The 27907-nt window shown below is 46.0% G+C and overlaps 2 protein-coding genes and 1 long non-coding RNA gene across 4 annotated transcripts in view; 1 reads left to right on the forward strand and 2 right to left on the reverse strand.

Annotated features, from left to right (window-relative positions):
- The window catches only part of MYCBPAP (MYCBP associated protein), a 104187-nt gene extending 100340 nt beyond the window's left edge, over positions 1 to 3847 (reverse strand). The window contains exon 1 of the mRNA XM_089677594.1: positions 3279 to 3847. Within this exon, the coding sequence (XP_089533720.1) occupies positions 3279 to 3327 (49 nt within the window). The 5' untranslated portion in view covers positions 3328 to 3847. The remainder of the gene's footprint in view (positions 1 to 3278) is intronic.
- Positions 3848 to 4524: 677 nt separating this feature from the next.
- On the forward strand, positions 4525 to 8498 carry LOC149461989 (uncharacterized). Its single transcript, XR_016312744.1, has 3 exons — positions 4525 to 4722; positions 7540 to 7741; positions 8118 to 8498. It is a non-coding gene; the product is annotated as an uncharacterized LOC149461989 (long non-coding RNA).
- RSAD1 (radical S-adenosyl methionine domain containing 1) overlaps positions 5533 to 27907 on the reverse strand; it is a 25057-nt gene continuing 2682 nt past the window's right edge. Inside the window, exons 3-9 of one of the 2 annotated variants that reach the window (XM_089677603.1) lie at positions 26005 to 26209; positions 21165 to 21530; positions 19850 to 19913; positions 18373 to 18520; positions 15863 to 15917; positions 12592 to 12695; positions 5533 to 7689 (exon numbers count right to left, since the gene is read on the reverse strand). In XM_089677603.1, coding sequence (XP_089533729.1) covers positions 7569 to 7689; positions 12592 to 12695; positions 15863 to 15917; positions 18373 to 18520; positions 19850 to 19913; positions 21165 to 21530; positions 26005 to 26209 — 1063 coding nt within the window. In that variant the 3' untranslated portion in view covers positions 5533 to 7568. The remainder of the gene's footprint in view (positions 7690 to 12591; positions 12696 to 15862; positions 15918 to 18372; positions 18521 to 19849; positions 19914 to 21164; positions 21531 to 26004; positions 26210 to 27907) is intronic. The other variant, XM_089677604.1, reaches the window with a different exon arrangement.

Consider the following 27907-nt stretch of genomic DNA (forward strand, 5'->3'; position numbering starts at 1 on the left):
AAGAGGTACCGGAGCAGATCAGTCCTGCACAGCCCTCCTATGAGAAATAGATATCCGAGACCTGTCATATCTATATCCATTTTGAAGCTAATTTCATGCTGAACAATAATCTGCATAGTAGCAGACTGTAAATTCTAGGTATTCAGAAATATGAATACTTATAAATAAACTGCATCTGGGACTTGGCCATAAATATGGTAACCTCCCAGCACTCACCCCTTTAACCGGATAATTGGTCAGATGGTCTCTGTCAACACCTCTTTGATACCATAGAACAGTGGTTCTCAACCTCCCTAATGCCGTGACCCTTTAATACAATACCTCATGTTGTGGTGACCCCCAACCATAAAATTATTTACCCAGTAATTATAATTCATGAGTGTCGCTTTACCTCCAATATTGCTGCTTTCAACACAGTAGCTGCTTTTAACAGAGCAGCTGCTTTCAACACAGCAGCTGCTTTCTACACAGTAGCTGCTCTTTACACATCGAAAATATGTGTTTTCCGATAGTCATAGGTGACCCCTGTGAAAGGGTCGTTCGACCCCCAAAGGGGTCGCCACCCACAGGTTGAGAACCACTGCCATAGAAGAAAGGAATGACAGCTACAGCGCGGTTGTCAGGTTCTGGGAGGGCGTCATATGATGTCCTCCCAGAACACGCCTTCCCGCGCGACCCTGGGGGCACGCACCTGGCGATCTCCGTGATTGCTGTGTCCTACGGACACAGCTCATCACGTGATGTGATAAAAGGCCAATCACAGCGGCCTTTTACCACGTGATCAGCTGTGTCCAATGACACAGCAGATCACCTGTAAACGCAGTTGCCGGTTATCGGCTGCACTTTCCTCACGCTGTCACTATTTTATTCACATTATATTTATGGGTGGAAGTAGATCTTTAGCTCCACTTGTTACAATTCAATTTTTTGGGTTATTAGTGGAGAATATATATTGGTCAGACACTCAGCCGGGTGTTTACTTACCTTTACATATCTTTGTATTTTATTTCTTTTATTCATATTTTAAGTGTGGTCCACTGTCATGTATCCGTATTTATTTGTTCATTTTGTGTTATTGTGGTTTACACTGTGGTTAGCACAACACCCAGCCGGGTGTTTATTATTGATTTTTGGTTATATATTCCTATTTATGAAGGCACATCTGTTTATATTCTGAGATTATTTATTTATTTTTGATTGATTTCACATGTTCTCAGCCAGGTGTTTACTAGTGCGCAGCGCAAGCATCCATTTTTTGATTGATTTTGTATTGTGGGAACACAATTAGGTGCTTGCAGCCACATATTGTTTTTTTAGGTTAGGTTGTGGCAACGCATGAGGATATATTGTATTGTTATGTAAGTGACAGCGCGATGTGAGATTGGTTGGTCCTTTGTCATGAGTTGGTAGGGCACCGCATTTGTCACAACCAGCTCTCCCCCTCAGGGGCGGATTGACAACTCATGGGGCCCCCGGGCAATAAGGGATCATGGGGCCCCTGTGTCCTTGTCCAAACTCAAAAAAGCCTATGAAAAAGGTACCAGGGGTATCTCATGGGGCCCCCCCAGGCAATAGGGGATCATGGGGACCCTGTGTCCTTGCCCAGACTCAAAAAAGCCTATGATAAAAGGTACCAGGGGCATCTCAAGGGGCCCCCTACTGACCCCGGGCCCTCGGCAGTGCCCGAGTTTCCAAATGGTCAGTCTGCCCCTGCTCCCCCTCCGGTGGTCACTAAAGTACTGGGCTGGAGAGGGGGAGGGTGCAGCTGGCTTTAGTGTGTCAGAGGCAGCTGTCAATCAGGCAGCAGGGTGGATCCTGACAATAAGGTCAGGATCCTTCCAGAGCCTGGAGTGGCTCTGTGACATCTGCTGATGGCAGACATTCTAGTTGATTTTTAGCCCGCTATAAACTGACTCTCAATTCCCAACCATGGCGCCTCCTGCATGGAGTTTGCATGTTCTCCCTGTGTTTGTGTGGGTTTCCTCCGGGTACTCCGGTTTCCTCCCACACTCCAAAGACATGCTGTTAGGTTAATTGGCCCCTGTCTAAAATTGTCCTAGTTTCATCCCTGGCCATGTGGGATCTCCTGCATGGTAGGGGTTGTGGAAAGACCTGGCAACCTACCCTGTAAAATAATTGCTAAGAGAATTCATGGAAAAAGTCGCTTACGAGTGACGGTCCCTGCAATCGGGGTCGGATACGACTGAATAGATAGATAGATAGATAGATAGATAGACTTGGTCACATGAGAGCAAACGTAAGTGACCCCTGTAAAACGTATGGCCAGAAAAAAGCTTTGGCCATGCTTCTCTTTGAAAAAAAAAAAAAAAGAGGCTTTTGAGAATAAAATCATAGCAGGTGCAATCATAACAATAATAAAAATACCTAAAAATGATAATAATAAAAATAGACAATAAAATAATGTAAAATAGTATTATTATTTATATAATGCATATAACATAATTTACTATGTAAGGTTTTATATAAATTTATACTTTTTTTATACATTTATATATTTAAAGAATTCATAATAATAATAATAAGCATCAACATGTTAAAGTGAACCTTCCCTAGCGAACAGAAAGTCGGATTTGTTTTGCCAGTCCCCCCAATGCAAAAAATAAAAACGGATTTTGTAAACAAACTACCTCCCCCACCCAAAAAAAAACAAAAAACCCTGGACCCCCAGACTCCGACCCTCCAAGAAAGCACACCGGCCCATTACAAGAGTATAATCTGGGGGGGGGGGGGGGGGATACCAAGCTCCCAGCTCTGACGAAGGTGCTGTGACATTACACTCCTGGAAGTGTCAGAGGGCGGAGCCAAGTTATGACATGGGGGGGGGGGGGGGTGGCAGGGCACAGTAGTGCAAGGAGACAGAGAATAAACAGAGAGGTAAACCCATTCTACGGCGCGCAATACCAATGGGGGAGGGGCGCAGTTGTGAATCGTTGCCCTGGGCGCTAGACGAACCTCAAGGGGGGGCAGGACCAGTGGGAAGAAGACCTTACATTTGCCAGGGAAGGATGACTTCATGTAATCTGTAGCTCTCATGCCAGGGGGGTCCAAGTTCATTCACTGGTGACAACGCTGTCCCAGTCTTTCATTTCAGTTCCTGTGTTGTCACCCTGTCCACTGGCCCTCCAATGACTATAACACACTACATGCTGGCATAGTCCACTGTTGTCATCATTAGCAGCCCCTTAGTGCCAGACTGTGATGTGATAGTCTGCTTCCGCGTCCCCCCCCCCCCAGTTAACCCCCCAAGTCAGTGTTACCCGGTGGGGTTCTGCCCTGAGCCTCCTTCTTCCCCGGCTTGTTCGCCATGCTGGTTTCTTTCACACCGTCTCTATGACAACCGTACACAACCTCTGAACACACCCCCTTCCTGGGGCTCCTCGGAACTCTCACGAATAAAACCAGCCAGAGACAAGGCTGATCTCGCGAGATCTCAGCATACGGTCTGCAGACATACACGCCGGCCTTGCTGGTAATCTCGCGAGAACACTGCGTCCGTAATTAGGAGTGATGTGAAAGGGAAGCCTGGCCAGAGCTGGGTTCAGTCGCCCAAAGAGAGCAAACCGAGGCTAAGGTGTGCCTCTAGCGATCTCTCCCACTATAGCTGATAAACTCCGCCCACCTCCAGAGCCGGAGCGCTGCCCTAGAATTGAGTATGGGCGGACATTCCCTGTCGCTTGCTGATTCGCCAAATGTCCTTTGGGGCGGTGCTTTAGTTCTATAGGTGATGGCAGTAGGCGTTAAGCTTGGCGCCAAGATATCGCCAGACATGCGCCCCATTTACTGAATTAAGCAATGATTGCTTCCCCAACACCGCGCTCCGCCTCCACCATTTTCACTGTAGCTGGCAAACTCCGCCCGCCACTCTTAGTAGCTAAGCACTGCACCTGGGAGAGGATATGGGCGGGGATTCCACTTTGCAGACTCCTGATAGGCTATTTCTTGCTGGCAAGGCTGGAACATTTGTCAGCACAAGCCAATCCCCTCTTCTCTCTCTCCCCCCTTCCCCCTCTCACCCCCTCTCACCGTCTAACCCCTCCCCCTCACTCACCCCCCCCTCTGTCTTTCCTTCTCTCCCACCCCCTCTTTCTCCACTCTCTTCCCTCCCCTTTTCTCACCCCCTCCCTCTTTTTCATCCCCTCCTCACCCCCACTCTCTCTTACCTCCTTTCCTCCCTTCTCTCTAACCCCCCCCTCTCTCATCAACTCTCTCCCCCCTTCTCTGTCACCCCCCCTATTCTCCACCCTCTCACCCCTCCCCTTCTCTCACCCCTCTCTTTTTCATCCCCTCCTCACCTCCACTCTCTCTTACCTCCTTTCTTCCCTTCTCTCTCACTCACCCTCCCCCCTCTCTCCCTCTCCCCCCTTCTGTCACCTCCTCTTTCTCCACCCTCTCACCCCCTCTCTCCCTCCCCCACCCTCTCAACCCTCTTCTTCACCCCCCCTCCTTCTCACCCCCACTCTCTCTTACCCCTCCTTTCCCCCCTTCTCTCTCACACCCTCTCCCTCCTCTATCTCACCCCTCTCTCCCCTCCTCTCCTTTCTCCCCCCCCCCCGTATTTTGTTTTAACAATAGATTTTTATCATTTTCCTTTTATTTCCATGGAAGCCTGCTGAGCTGCAGGCTTCCATATTTTCATTATTTAGATGTACAAAGCCAGACCTCCTGATCTGCATACCTGCCGGGGGTGTTGAAGCCAGAGGGGTTAGTATGATAGCCAGGCAATTGGCATTTTCAGCACATAACAATGGTTTCCTCCATATATGGGGGGGGGGGGGGGTGGAGAACCAGATCAATTTGATCACAACGGTCAACTCAGAAACCCATTGAATAGCCATAACTCCCCTTCTGATGGATTTAGACCTAGTATAAGTCGGGTTCAATCAAACCATGTCGAGGGACCAGGGTGGAAAACAATCAATTGCTTTGTATTGTTTGGCAGCACGGAGATGATTTAGTCATACATGTGATGAGATTAGGATCTGCAGGATGGTAATAGACGTACGATTGATAACTTGATTGTGTCTTCCAACTATTTTCACTTCCTCATGTGCTGCATACTGATCAGTTGGGTTGTTGGCTATCGATCGAATATTCCTATCGGAAGAGATCATTTATAAAAGAAATTGATCATTTATCAGAGCATGTATGGCCACCATTAGGTCTCATTCATGTATGTGGCAGCCCCTCTGATTAGCGTTCTGCAGTGGATCATTTTTCGGGGGTGTTTGACAGGCTGTGGGGAGGTGATATGTTGCCCCCTCTCCACCGAAATTACCCCTGTAAATGCTGACCCGCCACGCTGCAGTCTCATGATTTGCTCGCGGTTGCGGGGCAGCCCCATTGACTTGCATGGGCCAAGTTTGGCCACGTTGCGGCATAAGTCCAACCCTGATTGTCTTCACATCAGTGTTCAGGGGAGCAGTCGGGGTGTGGTGGTAAAATTATGGCTCAGTCACCTGGTGTTACAGCCCTCAACCACCCTCCTGAACACATCGATACAGACTGTGTAAATACGCAGACATGCCCTTAGGGCTTATTTATTTATTTCAGGTACTTACATAGCCATCAATTTACACAGCGCTTTACATATATATTATACATTCACATCAGTCCCTAACCCTCAAGGGGCGTACAATCTAAGGTCCCTAACTCACATTCATACATACACATACGAGGGACAATTTAGACAGGAGACAATTCACCTACCAGCATGTCTTTAGAGTGTGGGAGGAAACCAGAGTACCCGGAGGAAACCCACGCAGGCGCGGGGAGAACATGCAAACTCCAGGCAGGTGGTGCCGTGGTTGGGATTCGAACCAACAACACTAGTACTGCCAGGCGAAAGTGCTAACCATTTTATTTACATGTGTGAAGTTACAGCATAGGTTTCTTTAAACTAAACTCTCTCAATCAGCATAGACTGTTATCTATCCTTATGCTGCTAGCATATAGGAAGGTATATTGTATTTACTTGTTTTAACTTTTTTTTACATTTCTTTGGCTGCTTCCGGGTTTCTGGCCTAGGCCAAAATGACGCCATACATCCCAAGAGTCTTCAGGAGGGGAGGACTAGTTTTCTCAGCTAAGCACACCCTTTTTGCTCACATCCCTGAGCTAAATGCAGATAGATTCCAGGAAGTAAATGCTACAGGAATCTTTTGCCCTTACTCAAGATGGCCACAGATGAAACCGCTAGGGGGGGCGTTTAACCATTTGCCAACCGCGCTATAACAGAATGACGGCTACAACGCGGTTGTCCAGTTCTGGGAGGGTGTCATATGATGTCATCCCAGAACACGCCTTCCCACGTGCCCCCAGGGGCGTGCACCCAGCGATCTCTGTGATCACTGTGTCCAACGGACACAGCTGATCACATGATGTGGTAAAAGGCAAATCACAGCGGCCTTTTACCACGTGATCAGATGTGTCCAATGACACAGATCACCGGGTAAATGCAGTTGCCAGTTATCGGCTGCACTTTTCTCACGCTGTCACAGCACGAGGAAAGTACTGCCCATAACTGGCAATTGTCAGAGAACAGATCGGCACCGATCATCAGGGCACTGTTGATCAGTGGCCTGATGATCAGTGCCCAGCAGTGCCACCCATCAGTGCCGCCAGTCAGTGGCACCCATCAGTGCCCATCATTGTTGCATATCAGTGCCAGCTCATCAGTGCTGCCTATCCATGCCACCTCATCAGTGCTGCCTATCAGTGCCCATCAATGCTGCCTAACAGTGCTCATCAGTGCAGCCTCATCAACACACATCAGTGGAGGAGAAAAAATACCTGTTTGCTAAATTTTAATAGAAACAAAGAAAAACTTTTTTTTTTCCAAATTTTTTGCTCTTTTTTTGTCTATAGCGCAAAAAAATAAAACACTCAGTGGCGATTAAATACCACCAAAATAAAGCTCTATTTGTGTGAAAAAAAATTATAAAAAATGTCATATGGATACAATGTTGCATGACCACGCAATTGTCATTCAAAGTGCGATAGTAGTGAAAGCTGAAAACTGGCCTTGGCAGGAAGGGGGTATAAGTGCCTGGTAGGCAAGGGGTTAAAAGTGATTTCTCAATGAAATAAAGCATGGAGATATAGGTGGAGGGGGGAGTTCGCTTTGAATATTAAAAATGAATTAAACGGCGTTTTCAGTTTGTGGTGCTCAGATACAGTTAGGTTCCACTTTATGTGACAATTATAAATATGATAAATTATAAATTATTTATGATATATTTAGTAATATTATGCACTTTATAGATTGATTATATTTAGAGGTGTATGTTTGCGCTGTTTATTTATAATTGTCACATTTTGTGTGTTTTATCACATTGCACAGCAGCAGGGTAGATCCTGTAGTAGTTTTCTTTGGCACAGGAAGAATTTTCAGTTTAGGTTCCACTTTAATTAACTTTGCGAGACTTTTGAAAAATATCTACTGTATGTATTAAAGCATGACTTTATATCATTATAATACAATTTCAAATTAGAAAAAAAAAACCTTTTCTATAAATACAGGGAGAGCTGTGACTTCAGACCAGGGATATCTAGGATGGCTGTTGGGGGCTCGTTTTCATTTGCTGATTCCAGAAATCTTCAAGTTGGGATAAAAGGGGCAGCAGAAGACCATCGAGGACAGCCAGACCCTTCCAGGAGCAGCGCAGACCACTGCAAGTTCAATGAGACATCAGTCACAACACACTTCTGATATGTAATTATGGTAATCTGTCATGTGTTCATATTGAGAAAAGATATATTTTACTTTGTAGGATGTACTGTAAGCAGGGTGAATAAAAATCAATGATTTTTTAAATTTTTTTTTTTAAAAAATCAGATTTTTTTTTTATTTAAATCGGATTTTTTAAAATAAAATGCTTTTTGATGAAAATATATTACCATCCAAAGGTTATTCCATCATGAAATAAAGATTAGTTTTTTAATTATGTAGAATAAGGCTGTATATGTTTAATTTTTTTGGTAAATAAATTCCATGAATCCATTCACAATGTCATGCTCTTCCAGAGGTTTTTGTAAGATTATTGGGCAGTTTCTCTGCCTACAAGATATTATCACAGATGTTTGGTTTACTTTTGCAGTTCTCAAAACTGAATTTGACTCAGCGGAGATCACATGCCTCTTCTTCACAGCAAAAATGTTATAACATGAACAGAGATAAGAAAAAGACCTTCATCCTAACTTCTACAAACCTATGAATACAGAATCAACCCCTTCAGTGCGAAGTTTCAAGAAGTTCAGTGAATAGAATAGAAACAATATTTTTCTGATTGTTTGGAGTGGAATAGATCTGCACAAGAAGAAAGTGAAACTAAGTGTGAGGAGGAAGGGGCTGACAGTCTAAGTTTCTTAAAATATATGTATTCTGTTTAGCCAAATTAGTTACCAAACATGGATGTTTAAGCGAATCACATATGCTGGAATGTTATTGTTTCAGATGAATAAATCTATTTAAATTGTTATTATTAACGTAATGATTATTTTTCTCCTTCATAAGTACAACAGAAAAGTTGTCCAAATATGAATGATTAACCTATTAAACTGGGGATAAAAAACTAATATGAAAAGTTGTTATTCTAAAAATCTTCATCTACTTGTATAATAAAGTTATACCAGCAAGGATTAGTCTTTATGTAGAAAACTAGGATTTACATCAAGCCTTACTGACTAGTGATTTAAATCAAATCCACCCTGACTGTAAGCCATTGCTACTTGCTTTCATGCTACCCCAATCGTACATTGTATCCAGGAGAAATAACCGTCATGTCTGAGTACAAGGAAACACATAACACAGCTCCTGCCTCTCCACCATGGTGTGCCAAGCGGCAATTAACACGCCTAGGCACATATACGCTCATTGGCCACTTTAATAGGTACACCTGTTCAATTGCTTGGTAACACAGATTGCTAACCAGCTGATTACATGGCAGCAACTCAATGCATTTAGGCATCTAGATGTGGTGAAGTTCGAACCGAGCATCGGAATGGGGGAAGAAAGGGGATTTAAGTGGCATGGTTGTTGGTGCCAGATGGGCTGGTCTGAGTATTTCAAAAATTGCTATTCTACTGGGATTTTCACGCACAACCATCTCTAGGTAAATCGAGACTCATCAGACCAGGCAACGCTTTTCCAATCTTCTATTGTCCAGTTTTGATGAGCCTGTGCGAATTGTAGCCTCCGTTTCCTGTTCTTAGCTGACAGGAGTGGCACCCGGTGTGGTCTTCTGCTGCTGTAGCCCATGTAGCTGTAGCTGCTGTAGCCCATCTGCTTCAAGGTACAATGTGTTGTGCGTTCAGAGATGGTATTCTGCATTCCTTGGTTGTAACGAGTGGTTATTTGAGTTACTGTTGCCTTTCTATCACCTGGAACCAGTCTTCCCATTCTCCTCTGACCTCTGACATCAACAAGGCATTTTCCTCCACACAACTGTCACTCACTGGATATTTCCTCTTTTTTGGACCATTCTCTGTAGACCCTAGAGATGGTTGTGCATGTAAATCCCAGTAGATCAGCAGTTTCTGAAGTACTCAGACCAGCCCGTCTGGCACCAACAACCATGCCTTCAGCACTAACTTGAGCAAGTTGTCTTCACCACATCTAGTTGCCTAAATGAGTTGCTGCCATGTGATTGGCTGATAAGAAATTTGTGTTACCAAGCAATTGAACAGGTGTACTTAATAAATTGGTTGGTGAGTGTATAAGAGTCTGCACAGTGGGGCTGATGATTATTATTATACAGTGTTTATATAGCGCCAAAAAGTTTGCTCAGCGCTGTACATTATAGTGGGGGACAGAACATGAGACAATACAGTAACAAAACAATATACGAGGGGTTCGAGGGCCCTGCTCTTTCGAGCTTACAATCTAGGAGGGAGGGTGATGATCTGACTTTCCAATACTGTCCTAAAGAAACATAGCTAGGTCACCTCACCGTACCCAGCCTGTGATTGGATAGTAAAAGTAGCAACAGAAAACTGATGAGTTCATCACTCTGCTCTCTCCTTCTGTGAGTAGGCTGAAGACCTGACTTTCTTTTAATGTAGTTAAGAAATACAGCTCGGTCATGCCACAGCCTGTGAATGGGCATTGAAGGAGTAGCAGAAGACTGATGAGCTCATCACTCTGCTCTCTTCTCCTGTCAATTGAACCTGTTATATTACCCAGCAGGACAATACCCAGTGCCAAAGCGGCAATCACCAGGCCTAGACAACTGAGGTGCGAAAGAGACTGCACAGAGAGGCTGATGACCTGACTTTCCTTTAATGTACTTAAGAAATACAGCTAGGTCACCTTCCTGCCCCCAGCATGTGACTGGACAGTGAAGGAGTAGCAGAAGACTGATGAGCTCATCGCTCTGCTCTCTCCTTCTTTCATTCCCCTCCTGTGAATGCCTAATGCTACTGGTGTAGAGGTCCATACACCGTACACCCCAATGTAGGGGAATGGAGTGAATATCCATCATAATGCTCACAATGGCAAGTGGTCACTACTCAGCGCAGCTATGTGACCGTGTTGACCAATGGGAAGAACATCTTTGTCTCCTTCTCTGGTAAGGTTTCTCAGAAGAATGGAGTTCTCATTGGTCAGTGTGGTCGCATTGACCTATGAGCACAGAACCTATGACGTGTCCCAGAATATTGAGTTGGCCCACCCATTGCAGCTATAACAGCTTCAACTCTTCTGGGAAGGCTGTCCACAAGGTGTAGGAATGTGTCTTTGGGAATGTTTGGCCATTCTTCCAGAAGCACATTTGATGTCGGACGAGAAGGCCTGGCTCGCAGTCTCCGCTCTAATTCATTCCAAAGGTGTTCTGTCAGGTTGAGGTCAAGACACCCCCTCCACCAAACTCTACACTTGGCACAATGCAGTCAGGCAATTACCGTTCTCCTGGCAACCGCCAAACCCAGACAGGTCCATCGGATTGCCAGACAGAGAAGCATGATTGGTCACTTCAGAGAACATGTCTCCACTCTCCACCCCTCTTGAGTCCAGTGGCGGCGTGCTTTACACCACTGCATCCAACACTTTGCATTGCACTTGGTGATGTAAGGCTTGGATGCACCTGCTCTGCCATGGAAACCCATTCCATGAAGCTCTCTACGCACTGTTGTGCTAATCTGAAGGCCACACCAAGTTTGGAGGTCTTTAGCTATTGACTCTGCAGACAATTGGCGACTTCTGCGCACTGTGTGCTTCAGCATGCGCTGACCCCGCTCTGTCATTTTACGTGGCCTACCACTTGGTGGCTGAGTTGCTGTTGTTCCCAGTTGCTTCCACTTTGTTATAATCCCACTAACAGTTGAGCGTGGAATATTTAGTAGCCAGGAAATGTCACGGATGGACTTATTACACAGGTGGCAACCTATCACAGGACCACGCTTGGAGTCACTGAGCTCCTGAGAGCGACCCATTCTTTCACCAATGTTTGTAGAAGCAGTCTGCATGCCTAGGGGATGATTTTATACACCTGTGGCCATGGAGGGGATTGGAACACCTGAATCCAATGATTTGGAGGGCTGGCCCAATACGTTTGGCGATGTAGTGTATCTAGGAGCCTGCACAGAGAGGCTGATGACTTGGCTTTCCTTTTCTGCAGTTTAGAAATACAGCTAGGTTACCCACCCCTTTTTTACAGCCTGTGACTGGACAGTGAAGGAATAGCAGAAGACTGATGAGCTCATCTCTCTGCTCTCCCCTCCTGTCAGTCCCACTTGTGAATTGAACCTGGTACTTAACCCCAGGTTCACATCTGTGTGGGTGGTGCCGCTGCAAATCCGCACAAAAATCCGTGCAGCCGTACCACCTGTACGGAGAAATGCGGACCCACAGGCGGGTGCCATTAGTTCTAATGGTACACCGCCCGCAATGGAAAACGCAACCGTACTGGGAACTGAGGTTCCCGTGTGGGCTGCGTTCTCCAAAGAAATGCAGGGACTTCTTCCCTGCGTGTCCCGTGCCCCAGGACACAGGAGTCCATTCAAATGAATGGGCTCTCGTGTCCGTGCAAAACGTGGCCCGCACGGCCGCATACATGTGAATCAGGGGTTACTCAGAAGGCCAATAATCGATGCCAAAGTGGCAATCACCTGGCCGAAACACAACTGAGGTGCCAATGAGGCTGCACAGCCAGGCCGATGACCTGACTTTTCTTTATAGTAGTCACTTACCGCTAGGTCACTTCCCTGTCCCCAGCCTGTGACTGGACTGTTAAGGAGCAGCAGAAGAGTAATGAGTTTATCTGTCTGCTCTCTCCTCCTGTCAGTCCCTCCCGTAAATCAAACCTGTTAATTTACCCAGTAGGGCAATTCTCAGTGCCAAAAATGGCAACCACAAAGCCTAGTTACAACTGAGGTGCCAAGAAGACTGCACAACCAGGCTGATGATCCAACTGTCCTTTACTATAGTTTAGAAACACTGCTAGGTCACCTCCTGCCTCCAGCCTGTGATTGGACAGGGAAGACTGATGAGCTCGGCGCTCTGCTCTCCCCTCCTGTCAGCAACAAAATCACTGAGCACAAAAAAGCAGCCCAAGTGCCACAGGAGACATTCCTGACCTGTGATCCAACACCAGTAGCCCGTCCTTCTGCAGCTCTCTTAAATCCTGAGATGTATCAAACAAGTCTGGTAAGCGGACCATAGAGCTGAGTGTGTTCCAGCGCTGTGTAAAAAGAACAAGAGGAAGGCTACATTAGAACTCAAGCCAATTCAAGCATTTCCATGCATGGGCATCAGTGTATGAAGGTGTGAAAGTCCCAACAATGAACTTCTAATCTAATCACCACCCTTTTGATCTGTTAAAAATATCACTGGAAGCATTTTATTATGTCTGTTGATCCTGCCAGTAATCTAGTTAGCTGAACGCTTCCTGTGTTGCACTCTTATCATTTACATTGTTCCCATTTCTCTCTGTGGACTACAGAACATCTTCTCCCTATGTTAGGGGGAGGTGTTCTGTAGTCCAGCCCTTGGTTGGCAACAGTGCTCCTTTAGAGATACAGTACAGTGAGTGAATGTTGTCACCCTAGGACAATAAGTGTCTTACTGGCAGGATCATCAAGTGAAAATAAAATAAACACAGCCTTTGAAAAAAAAAAAACTAATGCAGCCACCACATCTAGGGACTGGTAAGCGTCAGTATAATATATATTTTCTCTTGGATGTGCTTTAAATCGTCAGTCAGATTTCTTGTATCACTCACAGATCTATGGCTACGTTCACACTCTGTGCGGGTCAGCAATGTGCACTGCATTGTGCGCTTTCCTAACAGAAACGCATTGCTCTGTAGCAGACGAGCAGCACTGCAATTATTTCCTAATGGAATCCCCACACCTCCACTACTGCATGCGTTTTTGTGCAAACCAAACTGCAGGGTGCCGCAGCACCAAACTGTCCAGCGTGCTGAGATTTTGCAGAAGGGTCAGGGACTTCTTTTTTGCCTTTCTTGCTTGAAGAGCAGCCCATTGAAATTAATGGGCTGCCCTCAGGGGCAGACTGACAACTCATGGGGCCCCCGGGCAATAGGGGATCATGGGGCCCCTGTGTCCTTGCCTACACTCAAAAAAGCCTATGAAAAAGGTACCAGGGGCATCTCATGGGGCCCCTTACTGACCCCGGGCCCTCGGGCAGTGCCCGAGTTTCCAAATGGTCAGTCCGCCCCTGCCTGCCCTATATGAAAAGCACAGAGATGTGCATGCGATCAGGGGCGGACTGACCATTTGGAAACTCGGGCACTGCCCGAGAGCCTGGGGTCTGTAGGGGGCCCCATGAGATGCCCCTGGTACCTTTTTCATAGGCTTTTTTGAGTTTGGGCAAGGACACAGGGGCCCCATGAGTTGTCAGTCCGCCCCTGCATGCGATCTTCTGCACCTGCTTGGTGTGAATGAAGTCTTATGTGGCAAGCTGTCCTAGTGGTATCTTGTACCACAGTCCTTCCAGCAAGGCCATAAGGACTCATTCACACCGAGCTGCATTGATCTAAACTGATCAGCGCAGGATCCATGCCAAGGACATGGAGAAAACCATTGTTCTCTTTGTGCCTGGTTAACACCATACAAGTCACCTGGCATAGATAGCAAAAAAAAAGGGTTACAATTAGTTAGTTAAATTTCGGTGGCCGAAACGTTGCGGCCATCGGTCGAAATGAAAAAAAAGCACAGGTGCCGAAAAAACCCCGCCCCTCGCTGCCTTTCAGTAGTTCTCAACCTTACCTGAGAAACCATCGAACAATCCCAGCGCTGGGCATAGAGATGACTGAAGGAAAGATGGCCTCCACTCATCTCTATGCCCTTGGAGGACCGGAGCGATGTCACTTCCGGTTCTGGCCATTTTTTTCTTTTTAAAGCACTAGATCAATGCTTTTTTTTTTGATCCAATGCTTTACATTGTAGAGAAGAGATGTGGGGTCATATTGACCCCATATCTCTCCATAAAGAGGACTATGCATGCATTTCTTGTGATAAGAATCAAAGTGATTAAATTTTTTTTTAAAGGGACAGTGCAAAAAAAAAATTAAAAATTAAATAGTAATGAAAAAAATTAAAGTGCCCCTGTCCTCCCGTAGTGGTGAACGCATACGTAGGCCATGCCCACATATGTATTGTAAATGGAGTTCAAACCACACATGAGGTATCACCATGAATGTCAGAGCAAGAGCACTAATTCTCGCACTAGACCTCCTCTGTAACTTTACACTGCTAACCTGTAGACATTTTTAAAGCATCACCCATGGAGATTTTTAAGTATTATTATACAATATTTATATAGCGCCAAAGGGTATGCTCAGCGCTTGCAAGGGGGACAGAACATGAGACAAGACAGTAACAATACAATACACGAGGGGTTCGAGGGCCCTGCTCTTTTGAGCTTACAATCTAGGAGGGAGGGGAAGGTGGCACAGGAGGAGATGGCTGTGGGGGATGGAGCGGTGGGAGAAGTGGAGGAGGTTAGTTGTTAGGTGAGGTTGGGTGTTAGGTGAGGTTGGGGTAGGCTTCTCTGAAGAGGAGGGTTTTCAGGGTGCGCCTGAAGGTGAGGAGGGTAGGTGACAGTCTGATGGATTGGGGTAGGGAGTTCCAGAGGCTGGGGGAAGTCCTGGAGAAGTCCTGCAATCGGGCGTGGGAGGAGGAGACCAGGGAGCTAGAGAGCAGGAGGTCCTGTGAGGAGCGGAGGGCACGGGTAGGGTATTATCTGGGTATCAGGTCAGTTATGTAGTGCGGGGCGGCATTGTGAATGGCCTTGTAGGTCAGGGTTAGCAGCTTGAACTTGATGCGTTGGGCAATCGGGAGCCAATGAAGGGATTGGCAGGTGTGGAGCTGTTGGTGAGGTGGATGAGTCTAGCTGCTGAGTTTAGGATCGACTGGAGTGGGGATAGCGCTCGTTTGGGTAGGCCAGTGAGAAGGGAGTTGCAATAGTCCAGGCGTGAGATGATGAGGGAGTGTACGAGTTGTTTGGTGGTGTCTGCAGTTTCACACCATTCCACGAGCGTGCGCAATTTTAAAGAGTGACAAATTGGGTATCTATTTACTCGCTGTAAGATATGTTTAAAAAAAATTGGGGTATATATTACTTTTTTTTTGTTTTTTTTTAATCAAAGTGTATTTTTTTCAAAAAAATATGTATTCATTTTTAAAAACTGTGCATTTCGGTTTCGGCTTTCGACCGAGTGCATTTTGAATTTTCAGTTTGGGCACCAGAATTTTCATTTCGGTTCACCACTAGTTACAATACTCTCGCCCAAAATCCAAACACATAATTATTTCATGTGCTGCAAAATAGGTTAGTACTATATAAATGTTTCTTAGTTATCCCTTATATCCAAGACCTTCTCACCTCATGGGTTATCCCAGTGTCCATTCGTAAACCCAGTATTAACATTTCTGATAACCTAAAAAGTAAATATGAATAAAAAAACAGGTTAATGAAAGGCAAACACAGCAAGTTGTTGTAAGGACTTGGGCAGTCTATATGAATTAATGCAATATGGGAAGAAAAGAAACTCCTGGAAGCCGCATATCAGCAAAACCTGACGGTTACATGGTAATAGCAGCCTCAGCCCAGCTCCATCCAGGCCACACCCCCCGCACGTTTCGTCTTGACCATGGGGCCTAGTCATGGACCGCTATGACTAAGCCCTGTAGGCAGTGTGAAACGAGTAGGATGTGTGGCCTGGATGGAGCTGGGCTGAGGCTGCTCTTACTATATGAGTGTCGGATTTGCTAGTATGCAGCTGTCAGGGCTCCCGGTAAGACCAGAGATGCGTGAACTGACACAGGGAAACGCAGGCTCAAGTATGGTGTAACAATATAATTTATTAAGGGTTATACACAAATATAACGCACAATATAACAAAACCAAACCTCCAACTGATAACGGAATGTACACAGATAAGAGCAGTCAGGGCTGGTGAGGTGGAGTGGTCAGGCGGGCCGGGTCAGGAATCATCGGGCAGACAAGACACAAATGAGTAGGCAGAGCGTAGTCAGATGGGCCGGGTCAGGAACAATCAGGCAGACAAGGTACCAAAGGAGCAGACTGGAGAGTGGTCAGGAATAGCCGAAGTCAGGACAGGCGGAGTTCATTCAGGGTCAGGATCAAGCAGAATCAGGCAGGAAGCAGACAGGATGCAGGTACAGTGGCTCATGGGAAACATACACCAAGGCCCTGACTGCAGGTCTGGCCATTCCTTAAATACACGTCCTGCAATCAGCCTCAGGTGATGGCCGACTGCAGGAGTAAGCTCCTGGTTGCTGAGAGCACCCGCTGGCCAGCCCTGGTACTGCAGCCCACAAGGCAGGCGAGTCCCACCACCATTGTCAAGTCCATTCCTGACAGCAGCATGTGGGGATTTCTTTTCTTTCCATATTGCATACAATGGGCTGGGATGGCTCTTCCCCAGCCAGCACCCATAGTGTGAGTTACTGGACTTGAACACAGGAATGTGGAGCAGCACCCCCAAATTCTTCATTGCAGGTTATATGAATTAATAGACATGTCTTAGAGAGGACCTTGCATCATGATCATGTCGACAAAAGACAAATATAAAACTTGAATTAATCATAGTTACATAGCAGATTTTCTTTTATAGCTGTCTAGTTTATATATTACTTGCGTTCCCTGTGTAAACTGTATTCTGGAGCTGTCAATAGCGCACGGGGTCAGTCACTCAAAGTCAAGTTTTATTCCAAAATTGGGAAACCTTTAACGCTTAGGTTTAGCCATTTTTTTTTTTTTTTTGGCATAAGGGATGGTACTTACGATGAATGAGAAGCGTCTTTTGTGCTGGTGGCTGCTGTGATGCTTGAAATCTCTATTCATCTGCCTCTTAGATACACCCGCAGCTGTAATCTTCAGGTGCTGCAAGGGTTAATACAAGTGGCTGCACCTGCCACAGGCAGTCGTCAAAAAAGCTGACTTGTGCCCTTCCTTTCAGCATCCCTCCTCCATTCATAGAAGCCATACTATTGACTCCCACATTGAAAAGTGCTCTATTAATGTAGGACTGGTGGTTGAATATAAGATCCAGCTCCTCCATTCATACAGCTTTTCCTTGTGAGAATTGATAATTCAGCTTTTCCCAGCAGGAGCAAATTGGATCATGCTTTGCTGGGGTTTTTTTTGCCTTCCTCTGGATCAACTGTGGGTATATTTATTTATTTTTTTCAGGTACTTATATAGCGCAATCAATTTACACAGCACTTTACATATATATTGTACATTCACATCAGTCCCGAACCCTCAAGGGGCGTACAATCGAAGGTCCCTAACTCACATTCATACATACACATACTAGGGCCAATTTAGACAGGAGCCAATTAACCTACCAGAATGTCTTTGGAGTGTAGGAGGAAACTGGAGTACCCAGAGGAAACCCACGCACATGCAGGGAGAACATGACAACATGAAAACGCCAGGCAGGTGGCGCTGTGGTTGGGATTTGAACCGACGAAACTAGTACTGCCAGGCGGAAGTGCTAGCCACTTAGCCACTGTGCTGATAACTTTTTTTTTTGCAATGGTTGAACTGGAAGGACTTTTGTCTTTTTTCAGCCAGACTAACTATGTAACTATGTAGCTTCTATAAATGGAGGAGGGGGGAAGAAAAGTTGGGCATAGATGACAATTTTGACAAGTGCCTGTGACAGATTCAGCTGCTCATACTAGCCCTTGCAGCACCAGAAGATCCTAGCTTCAGGAGTATCCAGGGGAGCAGAGGAATTAAAATGTCAAGCATCCAACCATACAAGGGACACTTTTCATTCACTGTAAGTACTGTTCCTACTAAACCTAGGTTTACCTGATTTGGAATTTTACGAATCACTCGATGAAAAGGAGTATACTAACATGTCAAAGTCACTTTGTTCCGTTGCTTTTCGAGTGCCATGTCCGTTGGCCATCACTTCCTTCATCCAAGGTTCTGGTTCCAAGGTCTGTATACGGGCTTCCCTTCTTTTCCTCCCCTTGGCCCGAGGTACAAACCGTCCATGGGCACCTATGAACGTTAGCAGAAAAATACGGGACCTTCATTGCAATAGTACTATCAATGTCGACCACACGGTCTGCAGTCTATTATTCCATAAAATATTGTAGGTTTTGCTTGAACATTTAGAATGATTTCAGTGGGCCAAACCAAGTGGACTGAATTTTTAAGGGCCCGCATTCTGGGGATGTCATTATAAGTGTCGTAGATGCTCTTTGGAATTTCATTGTTACTCTGCGCCACAAATGGGGATTCTGGATGATGCCATTACTCTAAATATGGCCAGTAATTGAAGGACGACTTCACTAAAGGTACAGTTGTCCTTGTATTCTTTCACACCTTATCCAAAACTAAAAAAAAAAAAAAAAACCACCAGCTTCACCTAAAGAGAACCAGTAATGACCTCCCCAGAAGACATCATCTTTGACGAAACACATCGGGCGGAGCCATAATTTGTGACGTCATCACGCATTTGGATTCTGGAAGTGGCCCACCTTACTCGTGGAACTGGCTTTGTTTATTACATGTGCTGTTCATAATCACTTATGTGAGTATTCTGATGTATTTTAATAAAGAATAGCTTTTATGGTATACACTATGCGGACCTGTTTTTTTTCTTTTAATAAAATAATCGAGAACCGGAGGGTGATCAGTGGACTTTTTTTGTGACTGTATTGCTGTTACATCAAAAGGTTTTTGACTTCTATTGTATAAAGCAGGGGTGTCAAACTTGTGGCCCTCCATCTGTTGGGAAACTACAAGTCCCATCATGCCTCTGCCATTTCCTCCTGTACCACTTTCCCCTCCCTCCTAGATTGTAAGCTCGAAAGAGCAGGGCCCTCGAACCCCTCGTGTATTGTATTGTTACTGTCTTGTCTCATGTTCTGTCCCCCTTGCTATTGTACAGCGCTGAGCAAACCCTTTTGGCGCTATATAAATACTGTATAATAATAATGCCTCTACCTTTGGGAATCAAGCATGTAACTGTCAATTTTGCAATGCCTCATGGGACTTGTAGTTTGGCAACAGCTGCAGGGCCGCCAGTTTGACACCTGTGGTATAGAGGGTCAAATTGTTTTTTGGCAAGGATGTGTGATGTAGCATGCGGTGGAGGAACACAGTGGTGAGGTATGTTACTGTTGGAAGAGCTGTACTTCTTTGCTGCACTTATTGGAACAATACATTGCAAACATCCTTTGCATCACCGACAACTGAGCCTATGCTAAATAAATCAAACGGGTAGGTTTACTTCTGAGAGATTTATTCTTGTCCCCTTTCTGTTACTTGACTAATCAGCCTTTCAAAAGAAGACTCCATTGTATATAAGCAACCTAAGCTCACCTGGTCCAACTCCAATATACTGTTTTCCCAACCAGTATGACATATTATGCGTGCTGACGGCACCCTGCAATGGAAATAGACAATATCATTTATAGGATACATTAAAAAAACGAAATCAGCTATATTTTAATACACAGATTACTCCAAATGTCTTGCCGACCCATCTGGAACCCACTGTACATAGCGGCCATAATGCCTAATGCTGCTGGTGTAGCGGTCCATACATCGTACACCCCAATGCAGGGGAATGGAGTGAGTATCCATCATAATGCTCACAATGGCAAGTGTTCACTACTCAGCGCAGCCATGTGACTGTGCTTACCAATGGGAAGAACATCTTCTCTGGTAAGGTTTCTCAGAAGAAGTTCTTCTCATTGGTCAGTGTGGTCACATTGACCTATGAGCACATGCTTTTGGACATAAGAACCTATGACGTGTCCCAGAAGGTTGCAGGCGGGGGGCTGGGAACAGGGGCGGACTGACAATTCATTGGGCCCCCGGGCAATAAGGGGATCATGGGGCCCCTGTGTCCTTGCCCAAACCATGCATCTCATGGGGTCCCCTACTGACCCCGGGACCTCGGGCAGTGCCCAAGTTTCCAAATGGTCAGTCTGCCCCTGGCTGGGAAGAACTTCCAGTGGAATCACTGTGGCATTCTGACCAGAATTGGGAGCGGGTACTTGTCAAAACCAGGTAAACACTCCTTCCTCCCTAAAAAAAAAGGGCCAAAGTAGAAGAGCAGGGGGAAGGAGGGCATAATGCGGAACTTCTCCTTTACGATGAAGGTCTGCTTTAAAGCGGAGTTCCACTCACCTGTCAAAAAAGAAAAGTCAGCAGCTATAAAAACTGTAGCTGCTGACTTTTAAAAAACAGACACTTACCTGTCCCTCAGTCCCGTGGTGTGTCCCCCGCAGCCTGTTTCACTGGCCTTCCTGGATTCCAGGAGGCCAGCATCTTCAGTGTGGGCACCCGGCTGTAATTGCTTGCGGCTTCACGAATGGTCCTGTAGTCTTCTGGGACCTGTCACATGTCCCAAAAGATTACAGGAAGGGAGGGAGGGAGGACACCTTTCGTTTCCAATCGCCTAGACAATCAGACCGGAAATGGGAGCGGGTACCTGTCAAATTCGAGTACCCACTGTCCCCGGCCCCCAAAAGTGCCAATCCTTAATGGGGAGAGGGGAGCAGTCAAAGCGGAACTTCCCCTTTTGGGTGGAGCTCCGCTTTAAGTCCTAAAGTGTCTATAAAAATTATAAATTGTCTCAGGCAGGGAAACGTTTAAAAATATCAGATAATCTAAGATAAAGGGTACTCACATTCCTGGCAAAGTTTGACACCTCATAGTGCCAGAATCCTGCCCGCTGCAGAATCCGCCTGGCATCATCGTACATCTGCGCAGTCAGTTCTTGATCGGGAAACGTGATTTGGCCCTTCTCCTTTAGTCTGAATAGAGCAGTGCCCCTTTCCAAGGTCAGCTGGTACAAAGACACATGGTCATCACACTGGTCCAAAAGCCTCTCTAAGGTGCTGTGCCACGCTGCCAGGCTTTGACCTGGAAGACCGAACATCACATCCACCGAGGTGTGACTAGGAAAAAGTTTACAGGCCTCCTTTAATGTGTCCAGGGCTTCCGAAGCTGTGTGTGTCCTCCCAAGGAGCTGCAGGTCACCGTCATCCAGGGACTGGGAGAAGCGAGTAGATGACAATTAGAGGATGGCATAAGAAGGAATAGTAGCCACCATTGGAAACTATTTATTTATTATGTGCCCTTCTATGTTAGATGAGAGATCTTACCAAGGGGGAAGCTTCCCACTCCACTTGGCAAGCAACAATTAAAGGGTCCTATCTCTGAAAAACGTACCTACTCAAGTCAGAACTGTCTGCAAAAATCAGAGAGAGGATCTAGGCAAACTGGGTAGATGCACGGGGGCTATTATTTTAGTCCAAACCCTGCATACTCCATCAGAGGCGAAAATAGAGCCTTCAGGGCCCCGATGCAAGAAACCACAAAGGGCCCCTGGGTTCAGGCCCTTCCCACTGATCCTGGGGCCCTTTACTCCCACTGCAGAGCCCTTTATTATGAACCTGCAACAGGACCCTTTCACATGTTCCGCAGCAACCTTTGTGACCCTGGGAGTTCCGCCACTGTACCCCACCTTGGTATATAATGGTGCTCTTGGATCCACTTCAGGGAAACCTACAGTATTGCTGCAAAGACTGAAGGAGGCACGTCCCTCTATATCTGTTCACATGGTACCCCAAGTTTGCCAGATACATGCTCAATTTTGTAGCTTTTTGTATATGAAATCACAAAATTAGAAAAGAGGAACTTATATTTGATGGATAAAAATTTATTTCAAGTTCATAACGTCACAAAGAAGCTCACCAACCCAACCTCTATTAGTAGTTTTGGACAGAGTATGGAACCGTGCCTGCCATTCCCATGATTTTTATTCACATCCTGTCTGAAACAAAATACTTTTTATTTTTAGTTCCCTGGTCTCCTCCTCCCATGCCCGCCTCCAGGACTTCTCCAGGGTGTCACCCATCCTCTGGAACTCCCTGCCCCAACCCATCAGATTAACACCTACTCTCCTCTCCTTTAGGCGCACCCTGAAAACCCATCTCTTCAGGGAAGCCTACCCCACCCCCTGCTAACTTGCCGACCTCCTCCACTCTTCCTACCACTCCATCCCCCACAGCTATCTCCTCCTGTGCCACCATCCCCTCCCTCCTAGAATGTAAGCTCAAAAGAGCAGGGCCCTCGATCCCCTCATGTTTTGTATTGTATTGGTATTGTTCTGTCACATGTTCTGTCCCCCTTTGTAATGTACAGCGCTGAGCGAACCATCGGCGCTTTATAAATACTGTATAATAATAATAATAATTTTTAGTAAAATGGGAAAAATGTAAATCCTCTGTCAGGCTCCAGGCCTTTGCCATGACCCACCGTTTGAGTTGACTTAGCCTCGGAATATCACCTAAACTGTCCCCTGAGCTTCTCCCAAGAACTCCTGCTCTCTAGCTCCCTTGTCTCCTCCAAGACTTCTCCATCCTCTGGAACTCCCTACCCCAATCTGTCCAGCTATCTCCAACTTGTTCCCTTTTTGGGGGAAGCCTTTCATGCCTCCAATTAAAAATTCACCTTTTACATTCTCCATCAAATCACCCCCCTCCCCACAGTTATTAGCTTTTGTATCACTGGCCCCTACCCCTTTAGATTGTAAGCTCTCGTGTATAAATACTCTTCCAAGATTGATTTCCACAAGCTGTGTGTGGATTTCTGTATTAAGAGGTCTACAAATTGCTTCATACCAATTACTATTACCAGCAAGATCCATTACGGATGTGGTTACAGTTGTGCAATATTAAAATGATTTAAGACATTTACATGTGATATTGAATGACTCATTTTAAAATGGTTGTAAGCCTGATGGTTTTATGACCTTCATACTTTTTATGCATGCAGATAAAAAACCTTTAGTGTGCCGCTACCCCCATAGCCCCCCAATACTTACCTGAGGCCGTTCCCGATCCAGCGCTGTGCAGGAAAGCGACTGCTGTCCCGGCTCTCTGCCTCCTCATTGGTTCAGAGACAGCAAACAGAGACAGCCATTGGCTCCCACTGCTATCAATCACAGCCAGTGAGGAGGAAGCAGGAGCAGTGCCGAGCTCCGTTCTGTGTGTCTTATGGACACAGAGAGCGGGGTTAAGGAGCAAGCACATATGAGTGCCCCCCTTAGCAAGCGACTTGCTATGGGGGCACTCGGCAGGGGGGAATGGCCCAGAGCGCCAGTGGGGGACTTGAGAAGAGAGGATTAAAGCTGCTTTGTGCCAAACTATTACACAGAGCAGCTAAGTATTACATGTTTGCTATTTTGAAAAACAAAAATTCAAGCCTTTAGTATCACTTTAACTCCCATTCTGGTTCAGACGAAAAAAGGGCCCTGCGCTTTTTTGGTTAGGATATCGTGCAATTTGAGCCATACATAATGTATGGCTCAAACTGCACCACACAGAAGTTGCATGTGATTTGCACAGGAATGCGGTGCAGTTCCAGTGCGAGCAGGGGCGGACTGACAACTCATGGGGCCCCCAGGCAATAGGGGATCCCGTGTCCTTGCCCAAACTGAAAAAAAGCCTATGAAAAAGGTACCAGGGGCCAGGGGCGGACTGACAACTCATGGGGCCCCGGGCAATAGGGGATCATGGGGCCCCTGTGTCCTTGCCCACATCCAAAAAAGCCTATGAAAAAGCCAATGAAAGGTACCAGGGGCATATCATGGGGCCCCCTACTGACCCCGGGCCCTCGGGCAGTGCTTGAGTTTCCAAATAATCAGTCCGCCCCTGAGTGCGAATAATATGCGATGTGCTGCACTGCATCAGTTTTAACCCGGGCTAAAAAGCAAATAGTATCTGAATGTCAGATAGCCCTCAGCACAGCAGTTCCCATACTAGGAAAGCCCTAGGGGCCCATCAGAGTTTGTTGGAGTACTGGCAATGACTACTCACCCTAGGTTCACATCTGTGCGGGTGGCACCACTGCGGATCCACACAAAAATCTGTGCAGCCGCACCACCCGCACAGAGAAATGCGGACCCGCGGGCGGTTGTCATTAGTTCTAATGGCACGCCGCCCGCACTGGAAAACAAAACCGTACTGGGAACCGAGGTTCCCATGCGGGCTGCTTTTCCAAAGAAGTGAAGGGACTTCTTTCCCTGCATGTCACGGGCACGGGAGTCCATTCAAATGAATGAGATCTCGTGCCCGTGCAAAACTCGGCCCGCACAGCCACATAGATGTGAACCGGGGGTCAGACTGGAGAAGAGAAGAGAGTGACAAGTAATAGTTTGTCAGCATGCAGCTGCTCCTTCCATGTTCAATCCCAAGCTAGGGATGTGTTCTCGACAGTCGTGCTGCTGCAGTGGAAGCGAGGGACCTGGCTGTGCTGTCTGGCAGTGGCTGTGCTGTCTGGCAGGGGTTACTGGATCACAAAAGTGGCTGGACAGAGATAAAAACAGTAATAACAAAACAAGTAAGCGAGCGCTAAAATAATTCCAAATGTATAAGCAGCTGTACACCAAAAAAGGTACCCATAAACCTTCCAAAACACATATGCAAAGAGGGGGTGCAGCGCTACTAGACTCAACAATGACAAAAATGCATATATAAAGTGACAGGGTGCAAATATAGAGGCCACTAAATAGTGGTCAAAGGTGTTAAAGGGTGTTGACTCAGTTATAAAGTCCAGAGAGAAGAAGTGTTGATGAGATTTCAGATGATCTCAGGGTGTCCAGTGATGCGGACCGTGGATCTGGTGATAAATAATGAGATTGCACACTCACCAGATACGCAATTCAAATGCGCATAAATAGAGGCCTCAGTGCTCTGCCTGTGGGTCATGTGATTTCTTTATCCAGTACCCTGCATCCTGCGCTGCTCCCCTTGTTTCCAGTCCCAGTTTTGATCCTGCCCTGTTTAATTTGGGAAACCTCCAATTGAGGATCTGTTCAATGACCTTCAAGATGGACGAAGACTTCTGGATCTTCTTGAAGGCCTTACTGGTCAAAAGCTGAGCCAATCACGTTTGCAGAACCAGCCATATTCTTTGTGAGGAGACCCCATGGGAGCAGGCTGTATCCATTGAGTGGGGACCCCCAATGAGTGATAACACCACCAGGGAATGAGGATCAATCTGACCTGATCTGACCAGACCTATTTGGATGACATTTGGATGACCAGAGGCTTACTACTATTTATCCGCATTTGAATTGCGTATCTGGTGAGTGCGCAATCTCATTATTTATCACCAGATCCACGGTCCGCACCACTGGACACCCTGAGATCATCTGAAATCTCATCAACACTTCTTCTCTCTGGACTTTATAACTGAGTCAACACCCTTTAGCACCTTTGACCACTATTTAGTGGCCTCTATATTTGCACCTTGTCACTTTATATATGCATTTTTGTCATTGTTGAGTCTAGTAGCGCTGCACCCCCTCTTTGCATAAGAGATAAAAACACTTTGCAAGGAAAATAATCCACATCTGCGTATTTAAAATGTGTACTGAGTTAAATGGCTGAAGTTCAGCTTTACATTTCAATGTAACTACATTGATAGGATACTGATGGAAGTAAACTCTGGCACAGTACCTGCAATCCAACAGACAGACGGGTGACTCCGGCATCCCTGAACTGCTGCAGTTTTCTTCTCTTTGACGAGGTAGGATTGGCTTCCAAAGTGATTTCAGCATTGTGCGGCAAATAGGCATGTTTGGATATCACTTCCAGTACTGCAGCAATAGTGTGGGGGCTGGCAAGGCTTGGAGTACCACCCCCAAAAAATACTGAGGGAACTCTGCATGAAAAAAAAAAATACTATTATTATTAACCGCTTAAGGAGCGCCCTATAGCAGATATACTGCTACAGGGCGGCACCTGTGCACAGAATCACATATATATACATGATTTATTATTTCCAGGTAGGGGGCGCACGCCCTACCCAGGCTGCCATTCGCGGCCACAGATGTCAATCACGGGTCCCGGTGATTACCTAGCATCTCCTATGTGGAGGAAGATTGTCTTGTTTACAATCTTCCTCCCTGTCAGCTCCAGCACACTGCTCAGGGTGGCTGTGCATGGTACAGCCATCCTGATCAGTGTGCTTACAGTGATTTGATTTTTTAAATTTTTTTACTGGACATGTTTATTAGCAAAAAGTCCAAAATATTGTTTTTTTTCTCAAAATTGTCGGTCACAAAAAATAAAAAACACAGAGGTGATAAATTACCAATGAAGGAAAGCTCAATTTGTGGGGAATAAAGGACGTAAATTTCATTTGGATGCAGCGCTGCATGACCGTGCAATTGTCAGTTAAAGTAATGCAGTGCCGTAACCAGGGGCGGACTGACAACTCATGGGGCCCCCGGGCAATAGGCCCCTGTGTCCTTGCCCAAACTCAAAAAAAGCCAATGAAAAAGGTACCAGGGGCATCTCATGGGGTCCCCTACTGACCCCGGACAGTGCCCGAGTTTCCAAATGGTCAGTCCGCCCCTGGCCGTAACGTAAAAAATGGTCATGAAGGGGCGTAAATCCTCTGGAGGGTGAGGGGATAATAATAATAATAATAACAATAATAGTAAAATATTAGCCACTTTCCTGCAGCTATAATACAGTCAAGCAAAGGTGACTTGCTACCTTTATCTCACTCTCTATCAGGTTAGGTCCAAACCTATGCAGGTTGAGTTGAGCCGTTACTGCACTTGCGTTTTTGCCACGTTTTACGTTTTTTGTTTCTTGTTGCTAGGAAGATTAAAAAGGCATCAAAAACGCAGCAAAAAAAGCATTAAAAACACAATACATGCTGTCCTGCAGCATTTCCATTGAAGGCTAGAGAAACAAAAATGCAACTTTTTGCAATCCAAAAAGTCCCTGACCCTTTCCAAAAAACGCACCGGGTGAAAACGCACAGGCGTGAAACCATGTGAACTGTACTGTACTGTGTTTCTGTAAAATGCTGCAGAAAACACGTAGGTGTGAACCTGGGGTAATGTAATAAAGGTTATATCACCTCCCCACCACCTGCTTTAACCCCTTGAACCCCACACTAGCAGTGCAGTCCCATTCACTAGAATGGATCGAGTTCAGCGGGCACTATCTGCTGAAAGTCAAAGGATGTACAGCTCCTGCCTTGGCCACAAAGCAAACTATTGCGGACATAACATGTGTATACCCCTGGCCGCTGCCTCTCCAGTTAAAAGGAGAATAGTTGGGGCTCAGCCACTAGGTTTTACTGCCCCCTTCCTTTACTCCCTTCGCTGCCATTGTGCTACCTCCTACTATGGAGGCTCTGAAAATGATAGTTAGGACTGCAATATATAGAGAGGACCCTTGTCGTGGGCACTGCGGCTTAAGCAAATATTTGCAAATGTGTGCAAACAAAACCGTGTGTTCTGTTACTCAGAGCAGTGTGGTTGTTATGCAGGCTGGCTGGTAAGTGTACTGGGAAATCTTTTGTTTGTTTGCGATTTACTGCCCCTCAACCGGTAGTATGAAC

This window comes from Staurois parvus, unplaced genomic scaffold (assembly GCF_062004578.1).
Source record: "Staurois parvus isolate SC_StPar_1 unplaced genomic scaffold, SC_StPar_1.0 ptg000189l, whole genome shotgun sequence".
NCBI classification, from domain to species: domain Eukaryota; kingdom Metazoa; phylum Chordata; class Amphibia; order Anura; family Ranidae; genus Staurois; species Staurois parvus.